At 38.4% G+C, this 16255-nt stretch overlaps 1 protein-coding gene across 1 annotated transcript in view; it reads left to right on the top strand.

Annotated features, from left to right (window-relative positions):
• ABCB11 (ATP binding cassette subfamily B member 11) overlaps nucleotides 1–14492 on the top strand; it is a 120498-nt gene extending 106006 nt beyond the window's left edge. Inside the window, exons 24-28 of the mRNA XM_055108392.1 lie at nucleotides 708–864; nucleotides 2379–2576; nucleotides 5864–6070; nucleotides 8423–8569; nucleotides 9407–14492. Of these exons, the coding sequence (XP_054964367.1) occupies nucleotides 708–864; nucleotides 2379–2576; nucleotides 5864–6070; nucleotides 8423–8569; nucleotides 9407–9607 (910 nt within the window). The 3' untranslated portion in view covers nucleotides 9608–14492. The remainder of the gene's footprint in view (nucleotides 1–707; nucleotides 865–2378; nucleotides 2577–5863; nucleotides 6071–8422; nucleotides 8570–9406) is intronic.
• The last annotated feature ends 1763 nt before the right edge of the window (nucleotides 14493–16255 follow it).

Genomic DNA, 16255 nt, shown 5'->3' with positions numbered 1-16255 from the left:
ATTCAAAAACTGTTAGAATTCTAGAAAAATCAACTCAATCTGGTGATCTTTCAAGCCTGCTTTTTCTTTTAAAAAAATTTTTTCAGAAGTCTTTTTCCCCCTCAAACAATTTTCTTTTCTTTTTTTTTTTTTGAGACGTAGTCTTGCTCTGTCACCCAGGCTGGAGTGCAGTGGCGTGATCTTGGCTCACTGCAAGCTCTGCCTCCCAGGTTCATACCATTCTCCTGCCTCAGCCTCCCGAGTAGCTGGGACCACAGGCGACCACCACCACGCCCAGCTAATTTTTTGTATTTTTAGTAGAGACGGGGTTTCACCGTGTTAGCCAGGATGGTCTCGATCTTCTGACCTCGTGATCCGCCCGCCTCGGCCTCCCAAAGTGCTGGGATTACAGGAGTGAGCCACCGCGCCTGGCCAACAATTTTCTTAAAGGAAGCTATTGTGGTCGAATAAAGGTTTGGAGGTCTGAGCTCTCCCCCCTTCATGCTTGTTCAGTCCTCTTCTTACTCCTTTTTCATAGAACACAGTTTGAAAACTGCCAGTCCCTTAAACACCACCCTCTCCATTTCCAGACAAGTCTGAAGTGACTTGCTCAAGGATATTTGGTCCTTTCCTGGCAGAACCAGGGCTAGATCCCCAAACTTCTGCCTTCAGGTCATCACACCAACCACGCCACCCTGCTCTCTTCCTGTGTGTCTGTCTGGTTACAGGGTGATCTCTGCAGTTGTACTGAGTGCGACAGCTCTTGGAAGAGCCTTCTCTTACACCCCAAGTTATGCAAAAGCTAAAATATCAGCTGCACGCTTTTTTCAACTGCTGGACCGACAACCCCCAATCAGTGTATACAATACTGCAGGTGAAAAATGGGTAAGTGTTGGAATACTATGCAGCCATAAAAAAGGATGAGTTCATGTCCTTTGCAGGGACAGGGATGAAGCTGGAAACCATCATTCTCAGCAAACTAACACAAGAACAGAAAACCAAACACCACATGTTCTCACTCATAAGTGGGAGTTGAACAAACAGAACACATGGACACATGGTGGGGAACATCACACACCGGGGCCTGTTAGGAGATGGTGTGGGGTAGGGGAGGGATAGCATTAGGAGAAATACCTAATGTAGATGACAGGTTGATGGGTGCAGCAAACCACCATGACACGTGTATACCTATATAACAAGCCTGCACATTCTACACATCTACCCCAGAACTTAAAGTCTAATAAAATAAATAAATAAATAAAATGTGTAAGTATTGATGAGGGGTAAGGTTGTGCGTGTGTGTGTGCAGGACAGCCATTAGGGATGGCCATACAATACCACTTGGCTTCTAAATTCCTGCTGTATATGGGTTCATTCATACGTACTTGGAGAAGACAAACAGTAGATTTATAAATACAAAGGAATAAAGTAAATTAGCATCAAAAATTATTCCTAAAGCTGGCATTTGAACAAGGTGATGACATTCAGTGAATGCTAAATTCTGTGTAGTATGAAATACACTTAGTTCCCAAATGAATGAAGCCAGTTGTCCTCTGAGATCTACCTAACCACCGTGTTTTCTATTGATGTTCTGATACAGAATGTAGAAAAATCACTTCTTCCTGTCCAATAACATTGATTTAATTCATGTTCATCTTGATTCAAGTTTTAGCTTATGTGGATGTCCTGAAAATTAATTCAATCTCAACAAAATATCTGTTCTTCTAATTGATAGATAGGTATTTTTAAATCTTCTCTACCTATTTTTGAAAATTTTAGTATGTTCCAGAAAGCAAAGCAAACCTAAACACTAGTAAAGCTAAGCTAAATTCTGTAATCTTTCTAAATTGGTAAAATTTCTCCTTCAGTTCAGTAAATGTAAAGTTTCTGTGTGCTCTATTAAATGTCTATCCATTTCTAGAGTTTATAAGTTAGAGTTTTAAGCACACCAAAGTACAATAGAAAGTATTCACCTTTGCAGTACAGACCTCAGGTAACTTTCTTTCTAGGTCGTTTTAAGTGTAACATTATTTTTAGTCTTTAGGAGAACAAAGCTATAGGGTTTGGACAGTTACTGGCTTCTGTGATGTAATATCTTCCAGCTATTCTCTTCTATTCAGAATGTCAGGAATAGATGGCAAGAAAATCCCCTTAGGTTAGACTGGGAATAGGGGGAGTCAAATGTCTTTAATTTTGTTGCCCAAGCCTTCCTTTATACTACATCTTTCAGAATACAAAATGGAATGTCCTTTTATTAAGTTGCTGTCTTTATACTTTGCACTTTGGCAGCATGGTTTGAAGGTATCTCAAGCAGGGATTTTAAACTCAAGGTTTAGGTGTGTCTTCAATATTCTAGGCTTCAGTAAGAGCATCTCTAATTTTGATCCTCCCATCCACAGGACAACTTCCAGGGGAAGATTGATTTTGTTGACTGTAAATTTACATATCCTTCTCGACCTGACTCGCAAGTTCTGAATGGTCTCTCAGTGTCGATTAGTCCAGGGCAGACACTGGCGTTTGTTGGGAGCAGTGGATGTGGCAAAAGCACTAGCATTCAGCTGTTGGAACGTTTCTATGATCCTGATCAAGGGAAGGTGGTAAGCCACGCAACCTTTTTGAGAATTTTGCCTTCTGCAGAGTATTTCCAACCCCTAAAAGTGGGCTTCAAGTTTTTGCTTTGCCAGACTCACTTTAAAATGCTTGCCTTAGGCACTTACCCCATGCATATTTTCCAGTCCCAGTCATTTGCTGCTTCACCTGATTCTACCTCACAATTTCTAATGTCAGATTTTCCCCAGTTCCAGATGGCCTGCTGACCAGTTAGGCAAAGAAAACTGGGCACACTGCAAAGCTGGAGATGAGTGTATTTAATAGAAGCACTCACTTACCCGTAAATGGAGCAGAAAGTGCAGACTAATCAGGAAACTAATGACCAGGAATGGAAAAAGTAGAGTGATAAGGGAAATAATGATAAATGAGCAAGAAAGGAGAGTTAGCATGAAAAGATCTAAGACAATCCTTGTTCAAGAAGCTGAAATCTAAATAATGCAAGGAACTCAGATTGAGAGCCATGTACCGTAAATCTTTAGCAAGGATATTTGAAATTTTGGTGAACAGTATTGATATTTATTTTTCATAACGTTTCTTTCTCTTTTCTGTCCTTTTTTTCTTTCTTTAAAAGTAATATATGCAGAAGGTCACAAAATCAAATAATAAATATTTATAATAAAAAGCCACCCCCCTGCTTTATGCTTACACTCCCACTCCACATTTCTCTACTCAAAGGCAACTATTTTTGACCACTTGATGTTTTTTGATCTCCCGATGATGACTTTTATGTCTTTAAATAATATGCTCATGCTATTTCATGATTTAACAAATTTAGACTCTCTGTGATTTATTCTCAAGAGATAAAAATCTATTTACTCTCACCACTCCCTCCTTTTGCCTACCTCCTCCCAATATAGTTATATCATTTTTTAGGCCTTCTATTTATAAATTTGTAAACTTCTGATCGCTTCCGTTGCTCTTCCACCACCTGTAGATAGTTCCTCTTGAATTCTCACTTTCTAAAAGAAAAATGTTAGCAATCCTACCTTTATTTTCACCTCTTACTCCCTTCTTTTACCTCTTAAGTTCTAAGTGCACTTTTATCAAGAATTCGGAGCACATTCTGTTTATAACATTATCTTTCCTGCCTTCACTCTAAGTTGATTCTAAGAGTTGAAAATCAATTGACAGCTTTTTTAATGATTATGTAAATATTGTTCATCCTTCAGTCAAATAGTGAGTTACATTTACATTATATTTTTTTGATTGTTTTTCTGAAAGGTTTCTTTTTTTCTTGCATTCTTTGTCTTCATGAAAACCTTTGTGTTCTTCCAATGTCTCTGTCAGGCCACCTCTTCCCTCATTTCTGTCACTCGCAACGTTTGCCTGTTGAACAGTCGTCATCCTGTGAGTTCCCTGTGTTATTTCCTTGGATTAGATCCATTATTTCGTAGTTCCCATAAATTCCTTTTTCTAGTTTTTACCCCCTTTTGTTGGAGCTCATCCAAAAGCAAATTTCTAAGAAATAGTTCATAGATATGGGTCTGAAAATGTTTTGTTTTGCTTCATACTTGATTGTTTAATCCCTATATTTTGAAAGTGGCCTTTCTGACTTCCCTGAATAGTATAATCTTTAATGTAATATACTATTATGAAGAGTATAACATTATGAAGAGAAATGCTGAGAAAAATTTGAAAAAGGCAACTAAAGATTTCCTTGTATAAAGCAAAGCAAGGAAACAAGCAAACAGAAATTGACAGAATCCAGGAAGTTATAAAAATAAGGACTAAGTATTGATTACCTATAATTTATAATCCCTTCTGTTATTAAGTTGAGGTATAAAGATTGTAAATTTGTTTGAAAGTATTTGGTAACCGATGAACCTAGAAAGCCCATTGTAACCAGAGGTATAATTCTGATAAGTCAGAGGGTTCAGTTTTCCAAAATGTCACTTCTGTCATGCCTGCAGCCAACATAGATTGTGAACTATGCAAGGTACAGGAAACTGAATCCCTCATATTTACTTTTCCAACATTAACATGTACATTAAGTATATTTCTCTGAATATGCCCAGTGAATGTTCTGGTCACAGGTCGAAAGCAGGGCCAATAAGGAAATCATTATGACTTCTTGCATTTCATAGGCACAGTATATTTTGTTATAACATCGTAAAACATTTCTACAAACATTTTAAGCAGAAAACCTACCACTTTTTATAAGTTTTTTTTCAAAGTCGTCTTTGCTCTTAAGCTACCAAATGTAGGCGTTCAATATTTTCAACATTTATTTGGATACCTATGATGTGCCTGTTACTGCATGAGTCCCTGTGGGAGAGTCTAAGGACCATGAAGCATGTCTTCTGCCTTCTAGGAGCTTACAATGTAGCACATTTAGAAGAATGAGCAAACAGCCTGAGTGTTTAATTATTAAATTGTGTTTTGCAGACTTAAGTGCTATGGAAAATGAGTAGAGCAAGATAAGCCAGGGCTAATTGTTATTGAGAAATGCTTTATATTTTTTCTAATAGTGTTTGCTTTTTCCATTACTTAGAAATTATCTTAAATATAATCTGTTCATACCATTTATCACAATTTTTTTCTGAAATAATAGGGCCCAAATACTTTATAGCAGCACGTTAGGCATCTGTGCCTTTAATATTCTAGGACTCTTTAGTGAACCAGCTCCTGTAGTAGATATTCAAGTACCTGGACTTAACTGCCTAACTAGACTGTGAGTTCCTAGGAAACAGAGATTATATTTTCTTTACGTAGCAGACATAGATGGCTTAGGATGGTGCTTTGTGGCAGGTGATTCAAATATATGTTTGTTGATTGACTAAGTGAATAAATGTATTCCTTTTTTACTTGGTTTTATTATCTCAGTTATGCAGAGAATGGTGTTAGTAAAATCAAGAAAACAGGTTTGACCTTTATATTGCCCAAAAGCTTCACAGAGAAAAATCCTTTCCATAACTCATGAGTCTCAAAATAGAGCAACCCTGTATATTTGTAGACAGTGTGCTGCACCAAAGTAAGGGGACGTTGTTTCTTACCTGAATACCTGAGCGTCTTTCTCGTTTGTCCCACCTGTAGAGCCAGAGTTCAGGAAATAAATAGGACCATAGTCTGATTAGTGTTAACATGGATGCCACTCCTGATAGACATTACATCCAGAGGTCAAAGGCAACATAATTTATTCCATAATTTTAGCCTTGGGATTGTTAGTCTGTTAAGCAAACCAAATGTCCTGCATAACACCTAATGCTAGAATGTGAACTTTCCTCACTGCTGGAATTCTAAAAACCTAATGACCTGTCATCTCCTCTATTGGCAGATGATAGATGGTCATGACAGCAAAAAAGTAAATGTCCAGTTCCTCCGCTCAAACATTGGAATTGTTTCCCAGGAACCAGTGTTGTTTGCCTGCAGCATAATGGACAATATCAAGTATGGAGACAACACCAAAGAAATTCCCATGGAAAGAGTCATAGCAGCTGCAAAACAGGCTCAGCTGCATGATTTTGTCATGTCACTCCCAGAGGTGAGTACGAAGTCAGAGCCATTCCCTATGAGAGACAAGGATGGGGAGAAGTAGAATGACCAGAGTGTACAGGCTGAGCATCCCTAATCTGAAAATCCCAAATCCAAAATGTTCCAAAATTCAAAAATTTTTGAATGCCAACATGATTCCACAGGTGGAAAATTTCACACTTGACCTCATGTGATGGGTCACAGTCAAAATGCAGTCAAAACTTTGTTTCATGTACAAAATTATTAAAAATATTATAGGAATTTACTTCTGGGCTATGTGTATAAAGTAGATAAGAAACAGGAATTTTGTGGTTAGACTTGAGTCCTATCCCCAAGGTATCTCATTATATGCAGATATTCCAAAATCTGAAAAAATCCAGAATCTGAAACGTTTCTGGTCCCAAGCATTTCTGATAAGAAATATTCAATCTGTATTATGATTGTGGCTCTAGAAGGTCAAAGGATACACAATTTATCTCACAGTGCCCCTGGACTGTCTTAGTTTTTTAAGCAAAAGAAATATACTTCATCAACATACTCTTTAATTTTGGAAAGCATTGTATTGCCCAATGCAATGGATGCTATTTTTGTTGAATTTTTTTGTACATTGAGCTTTAGTTTAGCATAGTGGGGAAAAACCTGAGATTTGGAGCTGACCTGGGCTTGCATCCAAGCTTTGCCACTTAGTAGCTTCATAGCTTTGGGACAATTATCCTTTCTGAGATTGTCTATTCCATCTGCAAAATTCAAGAAAATAACGTTAAAATGAAGAAAACACACTTAATAGCCACACAAAGAAAGCGGCCGCTGGTATTACTGCCATCATCATTATTTCATTACTTGGCAATGTGTACCGTGGGTGGTGGGCAAGTTACACCTGCCTTAGTGTCTCTTACTTTGCCAAAGCCAAGTCCAGATTTCGCGCAATATTGACTCTGCATTTTTCCATCCACCAAAAGTCCCTCTTAGTTTTGATCACAAGAAAAATTACAACATGGAAACCAAATTGTAGGGCCAAATTTTACCTTTAACCTTCTCTACTTACTTTTTAAAAATATCCCTGGGAAAATTGTTTTTCTTTGTAAGTGATTATGTTTATAAATTTTGTGGTGTTTGTGGAAGGCTTTTTGTTTGCTCTTTTCACAAAGTCTCCTAAGTGTTAGGCTCTTGGCCCAGTTCTTACCTGTTAGCCCAATCTATAAGCACATGGAAATTACTATTTGCTGAATCCAGAGATCAAAAGCAAAGATTGTGTGTCTCCTGGAAGATTCATTTATTCCACAAACCCTTATTGAATAGCTACTCATGTTGGGCAAGGCACTGGCATGGAGCTGGTTTACTGCATTGTCCTCATACAGACTTGCCCGTGGTACCCTTCTCTGAGCACTTTGTCTCCACAAGGACAAAGCAGGATTTCATGGGTCTCACCTGGCTTAAAGGAGCATTCCTCAGGAGGCAAGGGAAGCAGGGAAAGGAAACAGCTCGTGTTGTGGAAGGCAGGGAAGAGCAGCAGTCAAGGCAAGGACTCAGAGGAGAGCGAGATTCACTTCCATCTGGATTCAGATTTCACTTTCACTGCTTGTTACTTGTCCTCGCACCATTTTCTTACCTCCCTGTGCCTAAGTTTTGTAATCTAAAAAATAGGGTGGGTACGGTTTCTGTGAATATTAAATGATACCCTAGCTAGAATAGTTAGCACAATACCTCTATGGTAAACACTCTATGAATGTTAACTAATTTTTATGTAGCCATGCCAGGCATGAGTGATTTTTCTTCCTAATTTTCTCTAAAACTCACAATAAATATGTGAAGTAAGTGTTAATACTGCACCTCAGATGCCTAGCCAGCTCAAAAAAATTTAAATAATTTGTTCATGAACACAAGCTAGTAAGCAGCAGAGTGGAGCTTCTAACCAAGGCCTGTGTTCCAGAATGCTGCCTCCCTAATACAGCAATGGACCAGAAGATCTCGCAAAAGACATTTCCATTCTTGGGATTAGTCCATATTGGAAGGATTTTTCCAGATAAGAATCTAGAATCAGAGAGTCTCAAATCAAGGAGGATCTCATATATGGGCTCTTATGTGGACAGAGGGAGAAGGAGATTGAAAATAGAAACCTAAAAGAAATGCAGAAATGAGGAATAATGTCCCCTTGCTTCCCACACCAAATGTCACAAATTCCATATTTTTCTTATATTCCTAAGTGGATTTGACATCCTCCATCCTATAGGAGGACTCACTCACTGTTCCCTAGTTCAACAAATAAATAATTTAAATTACAGAGGAGACCTTGACATGAGTTCTGTACAGCACAGGAGCAATAACTGTTTCTATTTCTCAAACTTATCATACTTTTTTTCAGAAATATGAAACTAATGTTGGGTCCCAGGGGTCTCAACTCTCTAGAGGGGAGAAACAACGCATTGCTATTGCTCGGGCCATTGTACGAGATCCTAAAATCTTGCTACTAGATGAAGCCACTTCTGCCTTAGACACAGAAAGTGAAAAGGTAAGTATTGAATTTCTAAAGTCTTAGATCATTACAAATGAGTCTTTTGCTGTAAAATTTGTCCTTATAAAATGGCACTATTTTCAATTTTCTGATTCATTAACAGTAGAAATTGGCAATACTTTGTGGAACCAAAAGACAATTTTCTAGAGCAAGTGATTTAATAAAAGATTGCTTCAAAAAAAATATTTTACCTTTAAAATAAGAATTGTTTTTAAGATTCTTTAGGCTAAGTGACATTTTTTTCCAAAGGCAAATAATCACCTTTCTTGAATAAAGTAAAATAATCTAGATTATCTGTTATAAATATTTTATAGTTCTAAAGTTATGTGACAGAGAAGGTAGGCCACATACAACACAAAGAAAGAGGTGATATCTGATGTGTGGTTTGCATGAAAGAAGATGCAATTGAGCAAAACACAATTATGAAATTTAAAATGTATAATTAATGCCATAACAATCGGGATTCCATTTTGGAGAGAGCTAAAATGTCTTCAATGAAGAGCAGTATCAGGAATGGCCACTTAACTGCTACCCTCCGTTGTTTTCTCGGTTTCATTTCAGGAAACTAGACCATCAAATATTGTAAAATTACATAGGGACTTCATAGTTTGCTTCCTTCTTGCTCCACTGAAATTTCTCAGTCAGTGCACTGCCATTGAAATCACTGATGCATTGCATTCAGGGAATACTTGCTTAATCCTCTCTTATGTTGAGCCTTTGGGTTTGCCGTCAAGTATAGGATTGTTATTCAGGTCGTGTTAACTGAACTCTCATGATGGTGGGCTGGGGAGCAATCATGCATCTTTGCATCAACTTTCCATCTTCTCTTTGCAGACGGTGCAGGTTGCTCTAGACAAAGCCAGAGAGGGTCGGACCTGCATTGTCATTGCCCATCGCTTGTCCACCATCCAGAACGCGGATATCATTGCTGTCATGGCACAGGGGGTGGTGATTGAAAAGGGGACCCATGAAGAACTGATGGCCCAAAAAGGAGCCTACTACAAACTAGTCACCACTGGATCCCCCATCAGTTGACCCAATGCAAGAATCTCAGACACACATGACGCACCAGTTACAGGGGTTGTTTTTTCTTTAAAGAAGAATGTTAATATTTTACTTTTACAGTCATTGTCATACATCGGAATCCAAGCTAATTTCTAATGGCCTTCCATAATAATTCTGCTTTAGATGTGTATGCAGAAAATGAAAGAAACTAGGATCCATGTGAGGGAAAACCCAATGTCAAGTGGCAGCTCAGCCACCACTCAGTGCTTCTCTGTGCAGGAGCCAGTCCTGATTAATATGTGGGAATTAGTGAGACATCAGGGAGTAAGTGACGCTTTGAACTCCTCAGGGGCAGAGAACTGTCTTGCATTTTTGAACCCTCGGTGTACACAGAGGCGGGTCTATAACAGGCAATCAACAAACGTTTCTTGAGCTAGACCAAGGTCAAATTTGAAAAGAACGGAAGAACTGAAGACCAGCAGTGTTTCTTAACTAAATTTGTCTTTCAAGTGAAACCAGCTTCCTTCATCTCTAAGGCTAAGGATAGGGAAAGGGTGGATGCTCTCAGGCTGAGGGAGGCAGAAAGGGAAAGTATTAGCATGAGCTTTCCAGTTAGGGCTGTTGATTTATGCTTTAACTTCAGAGTGAGTGTAGGGGTGGTGAAGCTACCATTACTGTGAGAACCTACCAGTGTGGCTGGAGCAGGGACTCTCTCCCAGGCCTTTTACTCCTCAGCACCTCCCTGCATACTGATTGTTGTTTTTAGTTTCTGCGAAATTATATTCATGAAATGAAAATAGCGCATTTTACTTTGCTGTAGTTTCATAAGGTTTTATACAAAAAAGCAAGTAAATATGGCAGAAAAGCACTCATTTGCCCCTGCTCCCTCAAAACACCACAGAATGACATAGAACTAAAGGCGGCAGGAATCTACAAGAATGAAGAAAACACAGTGATGCCACCTGCAAAATCTTGGGAGCCAGAAAGCAAATGGACAATTGATAATAGAGTTACAAGATGAGAGAAAACAAAAATGTAACCTGTTAGTTGGGGGAGCCTAGAAACATCCTGTTTTGTACCACAGACCCCTAGAAAGGTTCAAGATGTAAAAACACTGGATCCTTCTGGAAGGAGGAGACAAGGGGACAGAGGGACTGACGACAGAAGAATGGACCAAAAGCCTGTATGGAAACAGAATTGCAGAGCCCCGCCTGCAGCAGGATGGCTGCCTTTCCCCAGTTCCAGCGAGAAACTGCATACTCCCCCTCTGAGGCGGCTCACAGGGAGGTTTGCACTTAGAGACACAAGATGCAGTTGAAGGGGCAGCTAACATATAAGAGACAGGGGGATTGAGTGTAAAGCTGTGTATGAACAGAAGAACTCCCAACCCCTCTCTTCTGGCAGGAGATTGAAGAATGATTTTCTGGGGAAATTGGCCAATCTTAGAAAAGAGGTCGGGCCAGGCGCTGTGGCTCACTCCTGTAATCCCAGCACTTTGGGAGGCCAAGGCGGGCGGATCATGAGGTCGAGAGATCGAGACCATCCTAGCTAACATGGTGAAAGCCCATCTCTACTAAAAATACAAAAAAATTAGCAGGGCGTGGTGGCGGGCGCCTGTAGTCCCAGCTACTCAGGAGGCTGAGGCAGGAGAATGGCGTGAACCCGGGAGGTGGAGCTTGCAGTGAGCCGAGATCGCGCCACTGCACTCCAGCCTGGGCGACAGAGCGAAAAAAAAAAGAAAAAGAAAAGAGGTCAAGGACCCCGTCCTTGGAATCCTAAGAAAATTTTCCAGCCGTATTACCCTTCTATGAAGCCCACCTGTCAACCAACAAGCACCCACTCGATCAGAGCTTCCCCAGGCTTTTTGGTGTCTCCTCCTTGCATGGGAACTGACTTCCAAGGACCACCAGACACTGAGGATGTATTTTAACATATAAAGCAAAAGCAACAATAGGGCAGCTGGAGAAAGGAAATTAGAAGTAACAGAGCCAATGCAGTGATTAGGAAAACACTCAAAAAATGGTAATAAATGTGTTCAATGGGTCAAGAGAACATATTTCCATCTATTTAAATAAAAACAGGAATCAATAAAAGTGAACATACAAAAAAGAGCTCTTGTCACAGAAATGAAAACCTTGGGAGCAGGACTGCACCCACGGTTCCCACCAACCTATCCTGCCATCATGTTTTCTCCCTACTCCAGCTTCCTCCCAAGCTCACTCTACGTAGATGGTTTTTCTTCCCCTAGCCAACAAACGAAATTCTGCCTATAAATTAAGCCAGGACACTAGGATATGGAGGTATATTATTTATGTCTCTTTTCCAGTGTTTCCTGGTATATAACAGCAAAGATGGTTTAGCAAGTTAACTGGTCAGGCCGGAATTCTTGATGGTTGCCAAGTCAGGAGGCAGACGGTGAAGGAATGCATTCTGGTTATGAAAAATGGCAATGACGAGTAAGTTGCAGAGTAAAGATGCCTTTTAGAGGAAATTAAGGTTTGCAATAAATACACGCTAATCCTCTAATTTTGATGAAAGACTAAAGCTCTTGTTTTGGTTTGCATTTCAAAGAGCAAGAGCATAGGCTCTTGTGCTGGGAGGTGGCCAGTTTCCTGGAAAGGAATTTATGGAGTCTGAAAGAGGAATTAGTACAAATTGTATTTTCAAATAAGATACTTGAAAGTTATTGATGACAGGGAAAAGATTGTCTAAAGAGGGCTTGAAATTGGGGAAATAATTGAGGCTCAGTGACAAAGGAGATTACAACTTCAAAAATGAATAAATAAATAACATTGCATGTTTATTTTACAACACCAGGGGGCGATGATGTCTACGTTTTTATCCTGTATCCTTTATCGCTGACAAAGATTTGGTCTCTGCAATTTTACCTTATTGTTTCTCAGATGACCAAGGGGTTGGCTTAATTTGTTCTGTTTAAACTTATTGCAAGTCCTTCTGTAATTTCCTAATGTTTTCATAATGTGTGTTGTGACCAGACTCTCCTCATAACCCCAGTTAATAAAAGTGAACAGGAAAAAAAAAATAGAAGGATTGGAAGATAAAGTTGGGGAAATTTCTCTGAAAGTAAAACAAAAAGATAGAGATGAAAAGTAGGAAAAAATAAGAAAAGAAAAAATTGAGGATAACAATTCAAGTGGTGCAATAATTAGTCAATAGTCTAGTTCGAGAGAGTTTATTTTAAAAAAATAAATTTAGACTATTTTAAAAAATAGTCTAAGATCATTTCCTATAATTGAAGAATATGAATTTCCAAGCTGAAAGAGTTCACCCAATACTGAGTATAATAAATAAAAATCCTATTTGGGCACAGTATGAAATTTTAGAAAACGAGGGAAAAGGAGAATATTTTCAAGGAGAGAAGGGGGAATGTGTGACATATAATCGATAAAGAATTATAATCATGTGACTGGGCACAGTGGCTCATGCCTGTAATCCCAGCACTTTAGGAGGCCACGGCAAGAGGATTGCTTGAGCCCAGGAGTACAAGACCAGCCTGGGCAACCTGGCGAAACCCCATTTCTAACAAAAAAAGAAAAGCAAAAATCAGCCAGGCATGGTGGCATGAGCCACTCGGGAAGCTGAAGTGGGGTGATTGCTTGAGTTCAGGTGGTTGAGGCTGCAGTGACCCATCATCGTGCCACTGCCCTCCAGCCTGGGCAACAGAGCAAGACCTTGTCTCAAAAAAAAACAAAACCAAAAAAACAAAACAAAACAAAACAAAAAACACACCCAAAAGAACTATAATGACATAGGACCTCTTGACAATGAAACTAAAATTCATAAAGATTTGCCTTCAAAATTCTAAGGGGAATCATTCTATATGTAGTAAAGCTATTATCAAGAATGAGAGAGGTCTAAAGACATTCTCAGTCATGCAGGTCTCAACACCTCTACTCCCCATCTTTTCTCAGAAAGCCACAAAAGGGGGCTTTTTTAAAAAAATAAGGTCACAGATTTAAAAAATAGGAAGATATGGGACGTAAGAACAGATGACCTAACTTAAGAATGAGGTGCTGGGAATCTCCAGGATAATTAGGAAGGAGATCCCAGGATTACAGGTGTGCTGTACCCAGAGGAAGTAGTCAGCCAGATTGAGGCAGGGAAATGGGTTCTGAGAGGAATGTCCCCCAGAAAAACATGGTGCTGCTAGAATGCCTGGTGGGTTTGAATGCTGAGAGAAGACAGAACCCCCTGCTAGAGTTTGAGGGTAAGTTAGCAATGCGTAATAGAAGACAAAGAGAGTGAGATTGGAGATTTTTAGCTATTAGCTCTAGGTGGAAAGAAAAGTTACACAAAAAGAAAATATATTTTTATTTCACCTTATGACTCATCTGAGAATGTTATTTACAAAGTCACATCAATGTAAAAGCTTAATACTGATCTAAAGCAGAATTATAGATAGATTATGAAAGGAACAAGAAAATATGTGGGGTAGGTTGGGGATGGGATAGGACATGGGTAAAAAAAGAACTGGATCCTTGTGGTCCTCATATTTCACAATGGAAACTAAACAGTTAAACATTTAAACAAATAAGATGTTTTACAATAAAAACATCTTATTGTAAAAGATGAAGGTGAATACTGAAAGAAACTGCTAAAAGATTTATGTTCATGTATATCTTTCATTGAAAAAAATAAAGTTTAAAATGAAAAGGGGATAGAAACGCAGTACAGTTACAAAAATTAAAACAATAGATACTGAAACTATTATAGATTTGAAAGATACATCACCAGAACAGAAAGGAGTCCAGAAATAGATTCACCAGAGGTCCCATTTATCAGAATATATTTTAAACTTCTAATCACAAAAAGTGAGCACACTTTTCTCTTCCTGCATTGTTCACAATCATTTGGAAAAAATCTCAAATCTATAAATAAGACGATGGGGTAAAGGTCAAATAAGTTTCGGTACATATATGCAATGATGTTTTTCATGAAGCCAAAATAATGATGTTGACTTACATTTATTGTTTTTTGTGGAGCAATGCCCATGTTATATTGTGCAGAAAAAAACCATTTCTGATCATCAAAGATGGTATGATGCTATCTATCTATCTAATCATCTATGCACACACACTCATACATGCATGCATCTGTTATGTGTGTATCTGTGTTTGGCGTGTGCTTGTACATACTTGTATGCATAAAAAGATATCTGGAAGAATTTCTGCCAAATTTTGGTAACTTTTATTTCCAGCCATTTGTCCTCTGTGTGACCAGAACTCCCTGCATATACTAAAATGTCTATTGATGGTCTTTCAGGGCAGAGACTGCCTAGTTCATCTTAATGTCCCCAGTGCTTTACTCGGTATTTGGCATAAAATGCTACCTCAATACATCTTGTTGAATAGTCTTCTCAAAGTCACACAGGTAGTTTATAACTTGTCAGCCCCCACATAAGGAATAAAAGTGGAAAACGCCCATTCTTTCCATGGGTCAGAGCAGTGCCTTTCAACAGAAATATAATATGGGCCACTAATGCGAGCCACATAGGTAATTTTAAATTTTCTAGTCACATAAAAAAAGTGGAAAAAAAAGGTGAAATTTATGCTAATTGTATATTTTATTCAACCCAGTATATCCAAAATATTGCCATCACAACATGTAATCAAAAATATCCTGAGATTTTTACATTATCTACTAAATATTCAGAATCTGAGATGCATTTACATTTACAGCACATGTTAGCTCAAATCAGCCTTATGTCAATGTCCGTTCTCAAGAGCCACTAGTGGCTACTATGTTGGACAACACAGAATTAGAATATCAGGTTCATGAATTCTCTAGTCTGAATCTCAGTTGTCTCTACAATTCTAGTCTTATAAAAACATGAGCCCAGCTTCTCCATTGGAATGTGTCCTCACACTGTACTCAGAAACTTTGCAAAACTTCAGTTTTGCAGGATGTCAGTTTGGATGCAAGAAAGACCTTTGGGGAATCAAACAAATCATTTTGATGTCAGAAGTCATAGAGCTACACTGGCCTGTATGAGAAGTGGTTAAAATTCTTTACATCATACATTTTATTTGATTCACCAGTGTGAGTTGACAAAAGTGAAATAACTAAGATTGTTTAGTGTAACAAAATACAGTATGACATTAAAAACGGTCATATTAGCTAAGCTTCCTGAGGACCTCTTCCCAAAACAAGTTTTCTTCCAATTGATCTGTAAGAACCATTTATGATTTTTTTCTGTGAACAATTCTTAGGAAAAGTTGAAGCAGCACGTTTTCCAACATTTTGAAAACAGACAGTTAATTTTGGTCCATTTCAAAATTGCATGAAAGAGATGCCCATATATTAGAAATGCTACTGTTTGAGGAAAAAAAAAGGTAGAAAAATTGGCCTCTAGTTTTTTTGTCCAAAAACTCTTTTTTATATAGTTACTCTAAATGTACTCTACATGTGCCCTTAGGAAATTATTTCAATGAAAAGATTCTTTGAATTTAGTGCTGCCCCCGTGCCTGTAATTTTTGGCAATTATACACTCATTTTAAAATGTAGGTCCTGGAATATTTTGATACTATATTCTGAAAGTGTAAAATACATAGGATCATAATTAGGTATAGTTTGCCATATATTTATTCAATAATTAAATATCAGTTTCCTATCCTAAGAAAATATCAGAACAGTTTCATCATGTTGGTTTAGGATCCC

Source organism: Pan paniscus, chromosome 13 (genome assembly GCF_029289425.2).
Source record: "Pan paniscus chromosome 13, NHGRI_mPanPan1-v2.0_pri, whole genome shotgun sequence".
Classification (NCBI taxonomy): Eukaryota; Metazoa; Chordata; class Mammalia; order Primates; family Hominidae; genus Pan; species Pan paniscus.
The sequence above is the reverse complement of the archived record's forward strand: the minus strand, read 5'-3'. Positions and strand labels throughout refer to the sequence as shown.